Source organism: Oryctolagus cuniculus, chromosome 18 (assembly GCF_051225735.1).
Source record: "Oryctolagus cuniculus isolate XC-2025 breed Fujian yellow rabbit chromosome 18, ASM5122573v1, whole genome shotgun sequence".
NCBI lineage: Eukaryota > Metazoa > Chordata > Mammalia > Lagomorpha > Leporidae > Oryctolagus > Oryctolagus cuniculus.
In genome coordinates this window covers 23692153-23709459 of record NC_142884.1, presented here as the reverse complement: position 1 = coordinate 23709459, position 17307 = coordinate 23692153, and the positions used below count along the sequence as shown (strand labels likewise).

General features: G+C 46.1%; 1 protein-coding gene across 3 annotated transcripts in view; it reads left to right on the top strand.

Moving 5' to 3' along the window:
* Positions 1-17307, top strand: part of CEP89 (centrosomal protein 89) — a 77224-nt gene that overhangs the window by 47941 nt on the left and 11976 nt on the right. For 2 of the 3 annotated variants that reach the window (XM_008257267.5, XM_070062014.2), the window contains exons 12-15: positions 4115-4295; positions 9782-9949; positions 10503-10644; positions 15949-16038. In XM_008257267.5, the coding sequence (XP_008255489.2) occupies positions 4115-4295; positions 9782-9949; positions 10503-10644; positions 15949-16038 (581 nt within the window). Of the gene's footprint in view, positions 1-712; positions 785-4114; positions 4296-9781; positions 9950-10502; positions 10645-15948; positions 16039-17307 lie in introns of all 3 variants that reach the window. The other variant, XR_016224943.1, reaches the window with a different exon arrangement.

Here is a 17307-nt window from a genome sequence, read left to right as displayed (position 1 = left end):
TTGCCGTTGGTTCACCCTCCAATGGCCGCCGCTGCAGCCGGCGCACCGCGCTGATCCGATGGCAGGAGCCAGGATCCAGGTGCTTTTCCTGGTCTCCCATGGGGTGCAGGGCCCAAGCACCTGGGCCATCCTCCACTGCACTCCCTGGCCATAGCAGAGAGCTGGCCTGGAAGAGGGGCAACCGGGACAGAATCCGGCGCCCCGACTGGGACTAGAACCCGGTGTGCCGGCGCCGCAAGGTGGAGGATTAGCCTATTGAGCCACGGCGCCGGCTCAAGCAGAGTAGAACCTTTTGAAGCACCTTCACTTTATTTTTTTTTAAAGATTTATTTATTTGAAAGTCAGAGTTACACAGAAAGAGAAGGAAAGGGGAGGGGAGGTCTTACATCTGCTGGTTCACTCCCCAATTGGCCACAACGGCAGGAACTGTGCTGATCTGGAGCCAGGAGCCAGGAGCTTCTTCCGGGTCTCCCATGCAGGTGCAGGGGCCCAAGGACTTGGGCCATCTTCAACTGCTTTCCCAGGCCACAGCAGAGAGCTGGATCAGAAGTGGAGCAGCCACAGCACTGCTACACCACAGCGCCAGCTCCACTTCACATGTTCTTTACTGAAATGCAGCTATTTATAACATTCGTGGTCATTTCACTTCATGCATGGTTGCCTTCTTAGACTCCACCGTGTCTCTAATCGGTCTGTGTGTTTTTGTGATCAGTTGTAGGTGACAGACTCAACAGAACTGGTTTTAGAGTAAACAGTGCCTGAAAAGTGGGAAAAATCATGTGAGGTAAATTCTTGAAATAACACAAGAATCCCTTTCCAAATATTTGTGGAATGAGTAAATAATTAGAACAGTTTATACTCTAAACACTGGCTCTGTGCTCTTTCCTTCCTTCCTCCACTGGTGGGAACATTGTGGCTTCCGTCTCTGGGGATTAGACCTCCATCAGATACCTTCCCTGTGCTTCCCTCCCTGCAGAGGGTCCTCATAGCATGTGACTGTGGACTTCCAAGTGGGCCACTTGAAGAGCTATTTCCTATGCTCTGATGAAAACCCAAATTTATGAGCCTGAGAGAGTAGTAGTATTTTTCTGTTGCTTTGCTGATTTTCTTTTCCAGTAAAGAATAGTGCAGGACAGGAAGCTGAACTGCCAGCTGCCTTGCATGAGCCAGTGTAACCCCCTCCTTCCTGTTTTCCTTTCTGCACCTGTGTGTGTAATGATTCCCCCTTCCACACTGTGAAGCTAATACTTCCTGTTGCTGAAGCTACCAGGCTAGCATTGCACCTGTTTCTGATAATGACACCACGTTTAAACATGAGAGCATTTGGAGAAAGAGTCCCACAGGAGTTTCCTCCAGATGGCTTCTCCATAGGTCTGCGTGAGCTTGGGGTACTTGCCTTTACTCTTACTCCATGCTCTCTCCTGTAATAAAATACCTGAGGCTGGTTATTTTATACAGAAAGGAGGCTGCTGTGGGCATTCGGCTCAGCACTGAAGATGCCGCTTAGGACCCCACAGTGCCAGAGTTTGAGTCCCTGCTCTGCTTCTAATCCAGGCTACTGCTGAATGTGTACCCTGGGAGATAGTAGGCTATGGCTCGAGATGATGCTCCAGGCTCCTGGCTTTGACCTGGCCCTGCCCTCGCTGTTGTGGCTTATTTGGAAGCTGGCTCACTCTTTCTACTCTTTCTATTTTTTTCTGTCACTCTACCTTTCAAATAAATAATAAAAAGAAAGAGAAGAGGTTTATTTAACTCAGTTTTGGAGGCTGAAAGTCCCAGATTAGCTGTCCCACTGGTTTAGCCTCTGGTGGGAACCCCATGGCTAATGCCATCACAACGGTGGGAATGTGTATGTGAGAGCCAGTGACAACTGACAACTGACTCTTGCAGGAACTAACCAGGGCCTGGAGAGAACTACATTAATCTCTTCCAAGGACATGCCCCTTGTGACCTAACCGCCTTCCACCAAGTCCCACTCAAAGATTCCACTGCCTCACAAAACCACTACACTGGGGACCGAGCTTCCAGCACAAAAACCTCCAAGCAACAAAGCACATCCAAACTGTAGCACTTGGTGTTCTTGGGGCTGGAGGACAAGTTGTTGAGCCTCCTGTCTTTGTTTTCAGGATTAGAGATGATGGGGAAATTACTTATTTATATGCTGAACTTAATTTTCCCAAATATAACCGATCTGAATGGGTATAATGATTCTCCCAGTTGCATGGGACAGGCTTATGTGATTCAAACAGCAATCCAATGTTGTTTTCCCTGGAAGCAGCTGTTCATTTTAATCAATTACATGTCTCCATTGAGTAGAAAGATGTAAAGTTCTATGTTGTAGCATTCCGAAGTGCTAGTGTAAGCATGCCCAGAGAATGCCTTTTTTTTTTTTTTGACAGGCAGAGTGGACAGTGAGAGAGAGAGACAGAGAGAAAGGTCTTCCTTTGCCGTTGGTTCACCCTCCAGTGGCTGCCGAGGCCTGCGCGCTGCAGCCGGCGCACCGCGCTGATCCAATGGCAGGAGCCAGGTACTTCTCCTGGTCTCCCATGGGGTGCAGAGCCCAAGCACTTGGGCCATCCTCCACTGCACTCCCTGGCCACAGCAGAGAGCTGGCCTGGAAGAGGGGAAACCGGGACAGAATCCGGCGCCCTGACCGGGACTAGAACCTGGTGTGCCGGCGCCGCAGGCGGAGGATTAGCCTAGTGAGCCGCGGCGCCGGCCTCAGAGAATGTCTTATTACATACTGCCTTGTCATGTAGGATAAAAATATTTATGATTTACCTTTCTTCATTTTATTTTGAATGAATGTGAGAGACAGATGGAGAGAGCTCTTCCATCCTCTGGGTCATTCCTCAAGTGCTAGGAACTCGGAGTTCCAGCCAGGTCTCCCACATGGGAGTCAAGTACTTGAGCCAAAATCTGTCTCCCCAGGATATACATTAGGAGGAAGCTGGACTGGAAGCAGAGGAGCCAAGACTCGAATCCAGGCACTTCGATATGGGGTTGTGGGTGTCCCAAGTGGCAACTTAACCACTGCACCAAATGCCCATTGCATGTCTTCCTTTAAATACAGGACATAAGACATGAAAAACAGAAGAAGAACAAATTTGGTTCTGAGTTTGGCCGTGTGTTATGTCCTTGAAAATCTTGAAAACCTTGCAGTTTTAGTGGTATCGTGATAAGTGCTTCCATATCTGTATGTGGTTTAAGGCATCAGTCTTTGGAAAGTCAGTTCTTTGGAGACTGGAATCATATCTTATAAATATTATAGTGAGCCCTAGTATAAAAATGTACTTAATGTGCTTAGGGACTGATTCCTTAACAACTTCCCTTCCTCCCTGCCACCCTCAGTGGAAACCAAGATCCTCAGATGCTCCTGTCTCTTGTAGAACTGGTACTGGATTTGCATAGAACTACATACACCCTCCCCATACCTTAAATCATCTCTGGTTACTTACAGTACCCACTGAAATATGAAGACTGTGTAAATAGTTGTTATACTATATTTTTAAAGGGAATAATGACAAGAAAAATCCGTTGGGTGGGCATTTGGTATAGCAGTTAAGATGCTTCTTGCAATGCCCACATCCCATATCAGAGTGTCTAGGTTTGAGTCCTGGATCTGATCTTGATTCCAGCTTCCAGCTGGTGTGCAGGGGAGGCAACAGGCAAAGTGACTGAGTCTCTGTTGTCCATTTGGGAGACCTGGGTTGGTTTTCCAGCTCCTGGCTTTGGCCTTGCCCATCCCTGGCTGTTGTAGGCGTTTGAGAAGTGAGCCAGTGGATAGGAGATCTTTGTTTCTCTCACTATCTCTCTGCCATTCAAATAAATGAAATAAATAAAAATAAAGCTGTGCATGTTCAGTTGAGGCATAATTTCTTTTTCCAGATATTTTTGATCTCGATCAGTCGAGTCCCTGGATGTAGAACCCATGACTGTGTATTTAGTGAATGCTTAATATAAACACAGTCATTTCCATGAGCCAGGCTCTTAGTATTAATGTGTAACTCTCCAAAGGAGTTTTGAAGAGGATGTTTGATAAGCTGAGTTGCATTGGTATAAGTATATCACTAGCCCTTCCATGTAAGTCTGCATCCTTCTCTTTGCTTTTCAGTCTCTAAGCTGACTGAAAAACTGACGCTGCTGGAAACTACAACACAGACCCAGGAAAAGGAGCTCTGTGCCACTAAGGAACAGGTGGAAATTTTACAAGCTCAGTGCCAGGAACTCAAAACACACCTGGAGGGCACAATCAACACAGAAGTTCATACACTGATTGTAAATAAATTAAAGAGGTAAGGATTTAAGTCTCTGCCTGTATTAATGAGTCACTGTGTGTATTGTTATAAGCAGAGTGGAGAGAGGTTGCTTGGTCTTTTTCTGAGTTTTTTAAAAACCTATCCCAGCACTGGTGTCCGTGGGTGAGAATGGTACTATTTTACTAATGGAGAACCTGGATGTCCTAGAGAGCTTCAGTCTGCTCTTGGTATGTGTGTTTTTCCCTCCTGCTGTCTCTGCCTTTATTAGTTTTAGAATCAAAGATAATTTAAAGTAGTGAAACTTAGGGTAGGTGTTTGACACAGTGTTAAGTCACCACTTGAGACACCCACATTCCATGTCGGAGTACCTGGTTCAGGTCCTGGCAATTGTGTTTTCAATCAGCTTCCTCTTAATGCACACCCTGGGAGGCAGCCCTGGGTTGAGTTTTAGACCCTTGGCTTCAGCCTGGCTAGCCCTGGCTGTTGCAGGCATTTAAGGAGTAAACCAGCACATGGAAGATCTCTCTCCTTCTGTCTCTCTGCATTTCAGCAGAAATTAAAATAAGAATAAATAAATAAATAAATAAATAAGGTAGTAGACCTAGAAAACAACAAGAGCCCTTAAAAAAAAGTTCATGGAAAAATGGAATTAAAAACAAGTTTATTGGCCGGCACTGCAGCTCAATGGCTAATCCTCCGCCTGCAGCGCCGGCACACCGGCTTCTAGTCCTGGTCAGGGCGCCGGATTCTGTCCCGGTTGCCCCTCTTCCAGGCCAGCTCTCTGCTGTGGCCTGGAAGTGCAGTGGAGGATGGCCCAAGTCCCTGGGCCCTGCACCCACATGGGAGACCAGGAGAAGCACCTGGCTCCTGCCTTCGGATCAGCGCGGTGCACCAGCCGCAGCGCGTCGGCCGCAGCAGCCATTGGAGGGTGAACCAACGATAAAGGAAGACCTTTCTCTCTGTCTCTCTCTCTCTCACTGTCCACTCTGCCTGTCAAAAAAACAAAAAGTTTATTTTGGTATGAACAATTTTAAATCCGTGTGCAGGGGCCAGCAATGTGGCAAAGCTGTCTACAATTTTGGCATCCCATATCAGAGTGCTGTTTTGAGTCCTAGTTGCTCCACTTCACATCCAGCTCCCTGATAATGCATCTGGGAAAGCAGCGCGCAAGTGCTTGGGCTCCTGATACCCAGGTGGAAGATCCAGATGGAGTTCTTGGTGCCATTTGGGGAGTGAACCAGATGATGGATGAACTCTACCTTTCTCTGTCTCTTGCTCTCTCTCTCTCTCTCTTCTCTCCCTCTTTTTTTTTTTTTTTTTATTTGACAGAGTTACAGACAGTGAGAGAGAGAGACAGAGAGAAAGGTCTTCCTTCCGTTGGTTCACTACCCAAATGGCCGCTACAGCCGGCGCTGTGCCGATCCGAAGCCAGGAGCCAGGTGCTTCCTCCTGGTCTCCCATGCGGGTGCAGGGCCCAAGGACTTGGGCCATCCTCCACTGCCCTCCCAGGCCACAGCAGAGAGCTGGCAGGAAGAGGAGCAACAGGGACTAGAACCCGGCGCCCATATGGGATGCCGGCGCTGCAGGCGGAGGATTAACCAAGTAAGCCACGGCGCCGGCCCCTCTCTCCCTCTTTCTTTCTCTCCCTCTCTCCCTCCCTCACATAACACACACACACATACACACACACAAAACCTTTTAAATAACAAATCTTTTAAAAAATCCATATGCAGTTTTTTCATAATGTGCATTTCTGTGAACATTTTGAAGAACACTCATCGACATCTAGTAACAGAACTGGTCAAATGGAAGGATGTAGCCATAGCATGGTATAAAATGCAGCCATTGAATATGTCACATGAGATTCTCTTTGGCAGAGGAAAATCATTTGAATACATAGTTTTTAGAACTGAAAAATGCAATCACCAAAATTCAGAATAAATGGGCTTAACCATAGGTTAGATATAGATGAGGCGTGAATTTGTGAGCTAAAAAAGGCCAGAAGCAAATAACCACAGAATGGCTTGGAATGGTCAGTAGGTCAGAGGCAGTGAGTGTTGTAAGGGCCCGTTGAATCAGAAGGACTGGCCAGAGATGTGAGGCTGAGAATCTCCCTAGCTGAAGACAGACGGCAGTACAGGGACAGTGCTGGCCCAGCAGGCACACAGGCAGGCATGTCAGTGAGACTGCAGGAAGTGCATTCCCTCCAAGGGCTGCAGTACAACAGGCTGTGCAACAGTCAGCAGGGGATACTGCAGATACTGAGTGTTAGCTTCAGAGTGCTGGAAAGCAAACAAAACACCTAAGACTTCATCACCAGAGAAAAGACTTTGAAGAGGCAGGCGTTGGGCCCAGCAGCGCCCCTAGCAGAGTGCTTGGGTTTGAATCCCAGCACCAGTCCCAGCCCTGCTCCTTGCCCCAGCTTCCTGCCAGTGCAGAACCTGGGAGGCAGTGGTGCTGGCTCAAGTAGTTAGGGTCCTGCTACACACACGGGAGGCCTGGATTGTCTTCCTAGCTTCCAGCTTCAGGCTGGCCTAGCCCTAACCATTGTGGGCATTTAACAATGATAGTAATAAAATAGAACAATTATAATATGCTGTAATAAAAGTTATTTAAAACTATTGTTTATTTCTTTTTTGGAAAAAAAATATGGAGATAGAGAGCTCCCAGGGCCAGCACTGTGGCACAGCAGGTTAAGCTACTGTCTGCAGTGACAGCATCCCATTTGGGAGCTGGTTTGTGTCCCGGCTGCTCTACTTTTGATGCAGCTCCCTGCTAATATGCCTGGGAAAGCAGCAGTGGATGGCCCCTGCACCCACGTGGGAGACCCAGAAGAAGCTCCTGGCTCCTGACTTCAGACTGGCCCTATTCTGGCCATTGTGGCCATTTGGGAAGTAAACCAGCAGATGGAAGTTCTCTCTCTCTGTAACTCTGATTTTCAAAAAAGTAAATACATCCTTAAAAAAAAAAAAAAAAAAAAAAAAGATGAAAGAGCTCCCATCATTGGCTTACCCTCTTGAATGCCTGCAGTGTCCAGGGCTGAACTTGGCCAAAGCCAGAAGCCAGGAGTGCTTTCAGGTCTCCCACGTGGGTGGCAGGCACTCAGTCACTTGAGCTGTCCCCTCTGCCTCCCAAGGTCTTAGGAGGGAGCTGGAGTCAGGAAACAGAGGTGGGCATTGAAACCTGCCACTGTCTGATGTGGGACATGAGTGCCCTGACTCAAACACCAGCTAAACACCTACCCTAGAATTGTTTATTTCTAGAATTTTCCATTTGGTAATTGACCATGGGTAAGTGAAACCTCAGAAAGCAAAACTGGATAAGGGGAAGACTACTATAATTTTTAAACTCATATAGAGAAAATAATGATTAAAAACCAACCTAAAGGGGCCGGTTCTGTGATGTAGCGGGTAAAGCTGCCACCTACAGTGCTGGCATCCCATATGGGTGCCGGTTCAAGTCCCGACTGCTCCAATTCTGATCCAGCTCCCTGCTAATGTGCCTGGGAAAGCAGAAGAAGATGGTCCAAGTACTTGGACCACTGTTCCCATGTAGAAGACCAGGAAGAAGCTCTAGGCTCCTGGCTTGAAATTGGCCCAGCTCTGGCTGCTGCAGCCATTTGAGCAGTGAGCCAGCGGATGGAAGACCTGTCTCTGTCTCTCTCTCTCTCACTCTCTCTGCCTCTCCATAACTCTGCCTTTCAAATAAATAAATAAATCTTAAAAAAATGAAAGAAGAAGAAATCCAGGGGCCCTTATCAAAGTGCTCCAGTGACCACAACAACTAGGACTGGGCCAGGCCAAAGCCAGCAGCCAAGAACTCCATGTGGGTCTCCCATATAGGTAGCAGGCACTCAAGTACTTAAACTAATATCTGTTACCTCCCAGGGTGCACATTATCAGGAAGCTGGATTGGAACTGGATGCAGGACTCAAACCAGGCACTCCAGTATGGGATTTGGGTGTTCTAACCCAATCGTGCCACAACTCCTGTCTTGAATTCTGGATTCAGAGAGTGAGTGTGTGTGTGTGTGTGTGTGTGTGTGAGAGAGAGAGAGAGAGAGAGAGAGAAACAGAGTTCCAATCTGTTGGTTCACTCCACAAATGTTGACTGGAGACCAAAGCTAGAAGCCAGGATCTTCCATGTGGGTGCCAGGAACCCAGGTGCTAGAGCCCTCACCTGCTGCCTCCCACGGTGCACATTAGCAGTAAGGTAGAGTCAGGCGCTGGACCCAGGCACTCTGATAGGGTATGTGGGCATTTTAATGGTGTCTTAACCACTAGACAGTCCTGAATTCTGAATTTTACATGCTTTGGAGTTATGTTGATAAACTAACATAATAATTTATCAGTATGAATTGCTGTTATATATGACAAGTATGCAGCTCCTGTGCCATCCATGCAAAAATTGTTTTTAAAGATTTATTTATTTATTTGAAAGGCAGAGTGACAGAGAAAGGGAGAGACACAGAGAAAGATCTTCCATCCACTGGTTTACTCCCCAAGTAGTTGCAATGGCTGGAGCTGGGCCAGGCTTTAGCCAAGAGCCTGGTACTCCATATGGGTGGCAGGGCCCCGAGTACTTGGACCGTCTTTCACTGCTTTCCCAGGCATATTAGCAGAGCGCTAGATCAGAAACGGAGCAGCCAGGACTCAAACCAGCACTCCAGCATACAGCAACTTAACCTGGTCTAACTCAGTCCTAATCCCATCTATGCAAATTTGACGACACCCAAGCTGGTGTTCAATGAAACAAGTGTCTCCTTTGTTTCCATGTGTTTATAAGAATAGGTATTTGGTGCAGTGGTTAAGACGCTGCTTGGAATGCCTTCACACCATGTCAGAGTGCCTGGTTTGAGTCCCACCTCCTTTCCTTCTGATCTAGCTCTTTGCCTGTGCATACCCTGGGAGGAGGCAGTAGGTGAGTTCAAATACTTGGGTTCCCTACCACTCACATGGGAGACCTAGAAGGAGTTCCTGGCTCCTTGCTTTAGCCTGGCCCAGTTCTGGCTATTGTAGGGCATTTGTAGAGCAAATCACCAAATGGAGCATTCTTTGTCTCTCTGCCTTTCGTACAAAATGGAAATAAATATAATCTAAAAACTTTAAAAATATATGTAAAAACATGTGCTTATATTGACATTATTTTGAAATGAACTTTGTTTTGGCAGCAGGATTTTTTCCCCTGGCAGTTAAAACCATCTAAAAACTTGAGCTGTCTCAGATTTGTTTTCTGAAAGGTATAGGATGTAAATAAGTACAACATCTACAAAGATACAAGCAAAAACTGGCAGAGAAAGAGAGTTAGGTTACCACCAGCAAAGGAGGGTCTGTCCAGCAATGTCTGCTCGCCTGTCCTCCCGTAGTGAGATGTAGCGCCAGTGGGGCCTGGGATGGGAGAAATGGCCACAGAGGGCTGGGCGCACAGCATATCACTTGTCTGGTGCAGCTGCCGTGTTTTAGCCTCAGTATACAAGCCTTGCTGTTGTTTTGTTTTGTTTTGTTTGTTTGTTTTTTCCTTCAGCCAGTTACAGAAGAAGGATGAGAAACTAAATGCTGACTTGGAAGAGTTGATGGAAATGTTCACAGTTCTGCAAACACGTCAGAAGAGCCTGCTTTTAGAGAAGAACAATTTGGCAGCTGAAAACCAAGCCCTGGAAGCTGAACTTAAAAAGGCACAGAAAATAAATAGGTTTATATCTTTTTTTCTTTAATATTCCATTTCATTTCTTTTGTCTTTTCCCCCCAGTAGCAGCTGTAAAATAGAAAAGAATAATTGAGATTGTTGGATATTAGAATATGAATAGAGCAAAAGCTTTTCCCTTGGCTCACATTAACCCATGTCTCTCAAGTCTGTAGTTCGAATGCAACTAATATAATGACCCTAAGACTCAAAGTCCTGGAAGTTCCTTCTTAACCCTTTCCCAAAAGTCTACTTTGGGATTACTGAATTCCTTTATCAAAAGTGTACCTTAGAACATGAGCCAAAAGTTTTATAGAATAATATTTAATCAGCCATTCTTTACTAAGCATTTTGTGACTCTTGTTACCTTGATTTGGAGTCAATAATTATGCCTGATTTCAAGTTAAATTCATTGACCTTTTCTCCCCTTGGAACCTAATGGGAGATTTAGGCTCCTGGAGAACAGTATTTAATGCTGAGCTGCTTGCTGTTGTAATAAGCACACCCACTCCTTTTAGTTATGCACTCACGTGTTATTCCATCATTTGGGACTACACTCTAGGAAATCTCGGAAGAAAATTGATCTCCTCAAAAAGCAGGTGGAGAAAGCCCTGGGGAACGAAATGTGTTCTCACCAATACTTGGCAAACATTGTTGACCTGGCAGAGAGCATAACCCAGGAACGTGACAGTCTTAGGTTTTTGGTAAGTGTCCTCAAAGTTTTGTCAAGTAAACTAACTGCTAGTTGATAGGCAAGTGTTATTTTAAGAGTATTTTAAATGATCTATTCAGAACTTCATATTTTGAAATTTCAGATGCATATTTTCAATTTCTGTAAAGTTTTATCTTTTAACTATGGGGAAAAACATTTTTGGAATGCACATAGGGGCCAGCATTGTAAGGCCGCCACAAAACACACCAAACACCAGAGTAAGTGAAAGGTTTATTGGGGGAAACCCGAGAGCTGGAGGGAAAGGGTGAAGAAGGAAAAAGAGAGAGAGGGAGAGTGAGAGAGAGAGCTCCAGAGAGAGAATGAGAGAGAGAGACAGAGATATGAGGAGACGGAGAGAAAGAAAGAGGACAGAGAGCCACGTGTCCAGGAACAGGTTCTCTTAAAACTTTGCCGGGGGAGGGGTGGGCAGGAGGTAGGAGCATCGAATCCCATTAGGATAGGGGTGGAGCTGACACCTGTGGTTGGACCATGTGGCCACCTGGCTTCCAGCAATGGTGGCGGGAGCTAGAGCCTAAGATGGTGTTGGGTGTAGATTGCCCCATAGATTAGACTGCGACATTTTACTAACAAGCATCATGCCACAGTGAGTTAAGCTGCCACTTGTGATGTCGGCATCCCAAGTCAGAAGTTCCCGTTTGAGTCCCAGCTGTTCTGCTTCTGATCCAGCTTCCTGCTAGTACACCTGGGAAAGCAGTGGAGGAAGATGGCCCAAGTACTTGGATCTCTGCCACCCATGTGGGAGACCAGGATGAAGTTCCAGGCTCCTGGCTATTGGAACCAACTGGAGAATGAACCAGGATGTGGAAGATAGCACTCTCTGTCATTCCCTCTGTCTCTGATGCTCTGCCTTTCAAAGGATGAAAGGAGGGAGGAATCTTTTTTTTTTTTTTTTTTTTTTTTTAAGATTTATTTATTTATTTGAGAGGCAGAGTTACAGAGAGGTCTTCATCCTCTGGTTCACTCCCCCAGTGGCTGCAATGGCCAGAGCTGGGCCAGTCTGAAGTCAGGAGCCAGGAGCTTCCTATGTGGGTACAGGGGCCCAAGTGCTTGGGCCATCTTCCACTGCTTTCCCAAGCTATTGGCAGAGAACTGGCTAGAAGTAGATCAGCTGGGACTTGAACCACCTACCATATGGGATGCTGGTACTGCAGGCAGTGGCTTAACCTCCTATGCCACAGCTCTGGCCCTGGCATCTTTTTTTAAAAAAGGCAAATTAACCTATTCAGTAATGGTAAATGATATAAGAAGGTAAATAAGGGAATTAGTCTTTATTATAACTACAGAGATAACTTCATATTTTTTTTAAGATTTATTTATTTTATTTGAAAGACAGAGTTACCAAGAGGCAGAGGCAGAGAAAGAGAGATCTGCCATCCGTTGGTTTATTCCCCACATGGCTGCAATGGCTGGAGCTGTGCTGATCTGAAACCAGGAGCCAGAAGCCTCCTCTGGGTCTCCCACACAGGTGCAGGGGCTCAAGGACTTGGGCCATCTTCTGCTTTCCCAGGCCATAGCAGAAAGCAGGATCAGAAGAGGAGCAGCTGGGACTCAAACCGGCACCCATATGGGATGTCGGCACTGCAGGCAGTGGCTTTACCTGCTACTCCACAGTGCCGGCTCCTCTTCATATACCTTGTAACGCCATCTGATTTTCCCTGTTTGAAGATCAAATGGGCCAGCGCTGTGGCATAGTGGGTGAAGCCGTTGCCTGCAGTGCCGGCATCCCATGTGAGCACCAGTTTGAGTCCCAGCTGCTCCACTTCCGATCCAGCTCTCTGCTATGGCCTGGGAAAGCAGTGGAAGATGGCCCAAGTGCTTGGGCCCCTGCACCCATGTGGGAGACCCAGAAGAAGCTCCTGGCTTTGGATCGGTGTAGCTCCAGCTGTTGTGGCCAATTGGGGAGTGAACCAGCAGATGGAAGACTCTCTGCTTCTCCTTCTCTCTCTGTGTAACTCTGACTTTCAAATTAATAAATCTTTTTAAAAAATTAAAAAGACCAAACATAAGAATCATAGATTAGAGTTCAGCCAAAGTGACAGTGGTATTCATAACCTGGCATTCATACACACACCACCCCTGTGGGAGACTCAGATGCAGTTCCAGGCTCTTGACTTTGATCTGGCCCAGCCACAGCCATTGCAGCCATTTGGAGAGTGATAGAAGATAACACAAACACTGTTTTTCTTCTTCAAATAAATAAATAAATCTTACAATAAAAGTGGGGCCAGGGACATGATTGGAGGCATCTCCACACTGACTTTAAAAGACATCTACAGCAGAGTGTGTAGCAAAAGAAGACAGATGGTTTCCAAGCTAGATGCATGGGAAAGTTTTGCAGGATTTCCCCCGAAATGGAAGAATGAGTTGTCTCCAAGGGTGGATTTGAAGGTGATTTTTTAAAAGATTCTTTAAAAAAAAAGATTGTTTTTACTTATTTGTATTTTGTGGTTTTTTCCTACATTGAACACATTTAAGCATGTTTGTTTAAGCAGTGTTGCAGATCTCTTATCATATAGGATTAGAGTAATGGTTTAGTGAATGACATTAGAAAAGAAACCAGAAGACTTTCTCTTTATTTTTAGTTTAAGATTAATTATTTATTTGAAAGGCAGACTGACAGAGACATTGTCCATTCCTGCTTCAATCACCAAATGGCTGTAATGGCCAGAGATGGTCCAGGCGAAAACCAGAAGCCAGGAACATCCTGGTCTCCTGCATGGTGGACATTGGCTGCTGTCTTCCTAGGTGCATCCCTGATGCTCCGATGTGGGATGCCAGTGTTGCAGGCCATGGCTTAGCCTGATGGCCTGATGTGCCACAACACTGGCTCTAAGAGATTTTTTTAAATCACGGTAGTTGCTGGTAGGGGTGTGGTAAGCTTGCTGGTATATTACCAGTGATTTCTAAGTCCTTGATAACTTGAAAACCTCCAGAGCTTCTTACCCAGTTGATCCCGTCCTGACAAGTTACTGACCCAACCAAAGTGCCGAACACTGGCATTTTCTGTAGTGGCACCAAGTGCTCATTTTCCCTTCTGTTACCCACCATGTGATTGAAAGGGCATGTTGAAAAATGTGAAATGCCAAACAAACCCATTTATCTACCAGACATTGCTGGCGACCTGCCCACCAACTGTTGATGCCACTCAAAACATGAAGGCTCTTGTTAACAAGGCAGGACCTGCAGGGGTCCCCATCCCTGGGAGGCAGGTCCTGTGCCTCTCCTGTGGTCCCGGGAGCACCACGGGCTTCCTGATGAAGTTGAGGTTCTCCCTTAGATCCATCGCTCATCTTTGTGGCCTTGGGATGGAAATACAAATGGAGATCCCACACTCTGTGCATAATTTTTTTTTAAAGATTTATTTATTTATTTGAAAGGCATGGACGGGGGGAGAGAGGTCTTCCATCACTGGTTCACTCCCTAAATGGCTACAACAGCCAGAAGTAGGTTAATCCAAAGCCAGGGGCTTCTTCCAGGTCTCCCACATTGGGTGCAGGGGCCAAAGACTTGGGCCATCTTCCACTGCTTTCCCAGGCGCATCAGCAGGGAGCTGGATTGGAAGTGAGGCAGCCGGTACTTGAAGTGGCACTCATATGGGATGCTGACGCCACAGGTGGCAGCTCTACTCACTACACCATAGCACCAGCCCCATGCACAAATATTTAAAAGCTACAAGTGAAGCCAACAGCTGTTAATAACAGTCCTCTGATGGCATGAGAGCCAAGCTTCAGTGTAGAATCTTTAGACCTCTCAAATTCACAGCCGAAATGTAGGACTCGGGCACTGCTTTCATCCATTCTGATTCCACCCATCACCAGGACCTATGTACACGTAGACCCCACTGTCCATCCAAAGAGGGGCATGGGAGCTGTCAGGACATCTTTGCAGGGCACTGCAGATCCTAGATAGCCAGGCCCAGGTAGACACGCCCCCTTGCAGGCTGCTTGTCTTTGGAGTACCTGGGCTGCCCCCTCTAGCACAGGTCTGCCTGGTGGTGGTTGCCCTGCTAGTCTCTGCCCTGTCCTAGTTCTGGGCCATGTACAGCTGCATTACCCAGGCTGTGAGAGCTCTAGACTGCACCCCACCCCCTTACATGCTCAGCAGGAAAGAATTCTTTCTCTGCTTTCGGAAGCTTCCTCTGATCACCTATGGCTACAAAGAACTTTAAAATCCTCAAGTACTGTCTCACCATTTTCCATTTATCACATTTCTGTGAGAGACACAATAGTCTTATCTACTGAGGGCTTGATGTCTAATCCTGCCCCTAGGCCAGCTTTTCCATGTGACTTGGAGCAAGTGATTTAACTCTGTCTTATCTATCCATTCCAGAAAGTCAAACTGTTATCAGTGGCTATCTTACAGGAAATGCCCACCTTTATTTAATTTTAGCATCTGACATAGTTAATTTATAGTGTGTAGTAGATCATTTTCTATGTGGATATTAATCTAAATCAATTTCAGATGACATCCCTCTTGGATATATTGGCTATTATGTTTGGATTGGAGAAGGGCATTTTGTGGCCCTATTAAATTATCCTTAATCATATAGATATTTAAGTTAAGTTACAAGTTTATTTGCTTCTTGGCACTTAACTTTTTTTAAGAAAACTATTTATTCATTTGAGATTCAGAGAGATAGAGCTACCATCCATTCACTTCTTTACTTCCCAAATGCCCACAACAGCTAGGGCTGGACCTGGGCCAGGGCCAGAGATAGTAGCCAAGAACTGAATCCAGATCTCCCATATGGATGGCAGGGACCCAGTCACTTGAGCCATCCCCTGCTACCTCCCAGGTTCTGCATTAGTGGGAAGCTGAAGGCATGAGTCTGAGCTGGGAATTGAACCCAGAGAGTTCAGTGTGGAACAGGCATCTTAACTGCTAACTGTGTGCATGCTCCCTAAACTTAATTTTTAATTCCATTTTCCATGAGCTTTTTGAAGTTCCTTCATGTACTGCATGATGACTGAGAGGCATTCTGGAAGCCCTTACACCCTCTTCTGTCCCCTCTCTGAGTTTGAAGTCCTTTATTTGTGCCCAGCAGGACAGTCCACATGCTGGTCCCTGCTCTGGCTCCTCCTCAGCTGTGGCCTGAACTGTGCCCATAATGAGCAAAATGTGGGGAGGGTCCTAGGAGGGGAGGTTGGGGCAGGACAGGTGGCAGGAAAGAGCTTCGTTGTGGTTAATAATACTCTTCGCAAAAGAATTTTTTATTATTTTAATTTTTCTATAAAACCAGGGATCCACTTATTTTTCTTTTTACCTTTCTCCAAAGGCTACATATTTAGACAACGAGAAGAATGGAGTCATCAACAAAAGCATAAAAAACAAAATTCAACTTCGAAAGTTGGAGGAGCAGTTCAAGGTCAGTGGTCCCCCAGCCTCAGAGATGCGTCCTCCCGTGGGAACGGCCTGTGGTACAGCTGTCAGTGTGGAACAGAACTGCTGGTTTCTGTGTGTGTCTCCTCATCCGCAGACTATGCCAGCGTAAGGTTTTGCTGGCAGAAATAAGCACCTCTGATCTTGTGGTTCTTGCTACCTTGTGTTATTATTTCTTCCCCATATGCCAGCACCTTCTAACAGACTGTGTACTTTATTCACTCTGTTTCTTGCTTATTTATTAACTGTCTCCTGACCAGGCTGTACTCTGCACAAGTGTAGGAAATGTTGTCTGTTTTTAGTCACTGATAGATCCCAAGCACCTAGAATAACGCTTTGTGTACAGTAAACTGTAATTCAATAAATATTTGGGGAATGAATTAAATAATGTATTTAAAGCTCCAGCTTGGGGCCGACGGTGTGGCATAGCAGGTGCGGTTGCTGCTTGCAGTGCTGGCAACCCGTATGGGCACCAGTTCAAGTCCTGGCTGCTCTACTTCCAATCCAGAAGCTCCTGGCTCCTGGCTTCGGATCGGCGCAGCTCTGGCCATTGCTGCCAACTGGGGAGTGAACCAGTGGATGGAAGACCTCCCTCTCTCTCTCTCTCTCTCTCTCTCTCTCTCTCTCTCTGCCTCTCCTGCTCTCCATGTAACTCTGACTTTCAAATAAATAAATAAATCTTTAACAACAACCACAACAAAAACTCCAGCTAATCAAAAACAGTGTACAAATTGATATCTCAACTGTGCCTCAGAAAGATTAGGAGTATACCATACTGTTAATGACTGCATAGAAATATTATGGCTAATTTTCCTCTGTGGAGGTTTTTTTTTTCTTTTAATTTTGTACTTCCAGAAGAGAAGGTGTGGTCTTTAGATTAGGTGGCCTTGTCTGGGGAATCCATGTCATTATCACCCATCTGAAAAGAACTTGTAAGAAGGGGTCACCTAGGGCAGAGACCTATGAGCAGGACCAAGCTAGGGCAGCATATACAGGGAAGCGAAGAAAAGGCTTGAGAAAATCCAGAGGTGGCAGCTCAGAAAACCTCAAAAACATGACTTCTAAAAACAAGAACATTACTTTGAACATCAGGGGCCACGATGAGAGCTGGGAACCTTGGGGCTAAAGACGGAAACCCAACTGGTAAGACTGGACTTAGAGATGGAGGGAGCTATAAGAGGGGTGACATGTAGAGCCTGGAAGAAGCCCTCGCCCAACCACTGTTACTCAAGGAACTTCATATCATCCCCAAAGA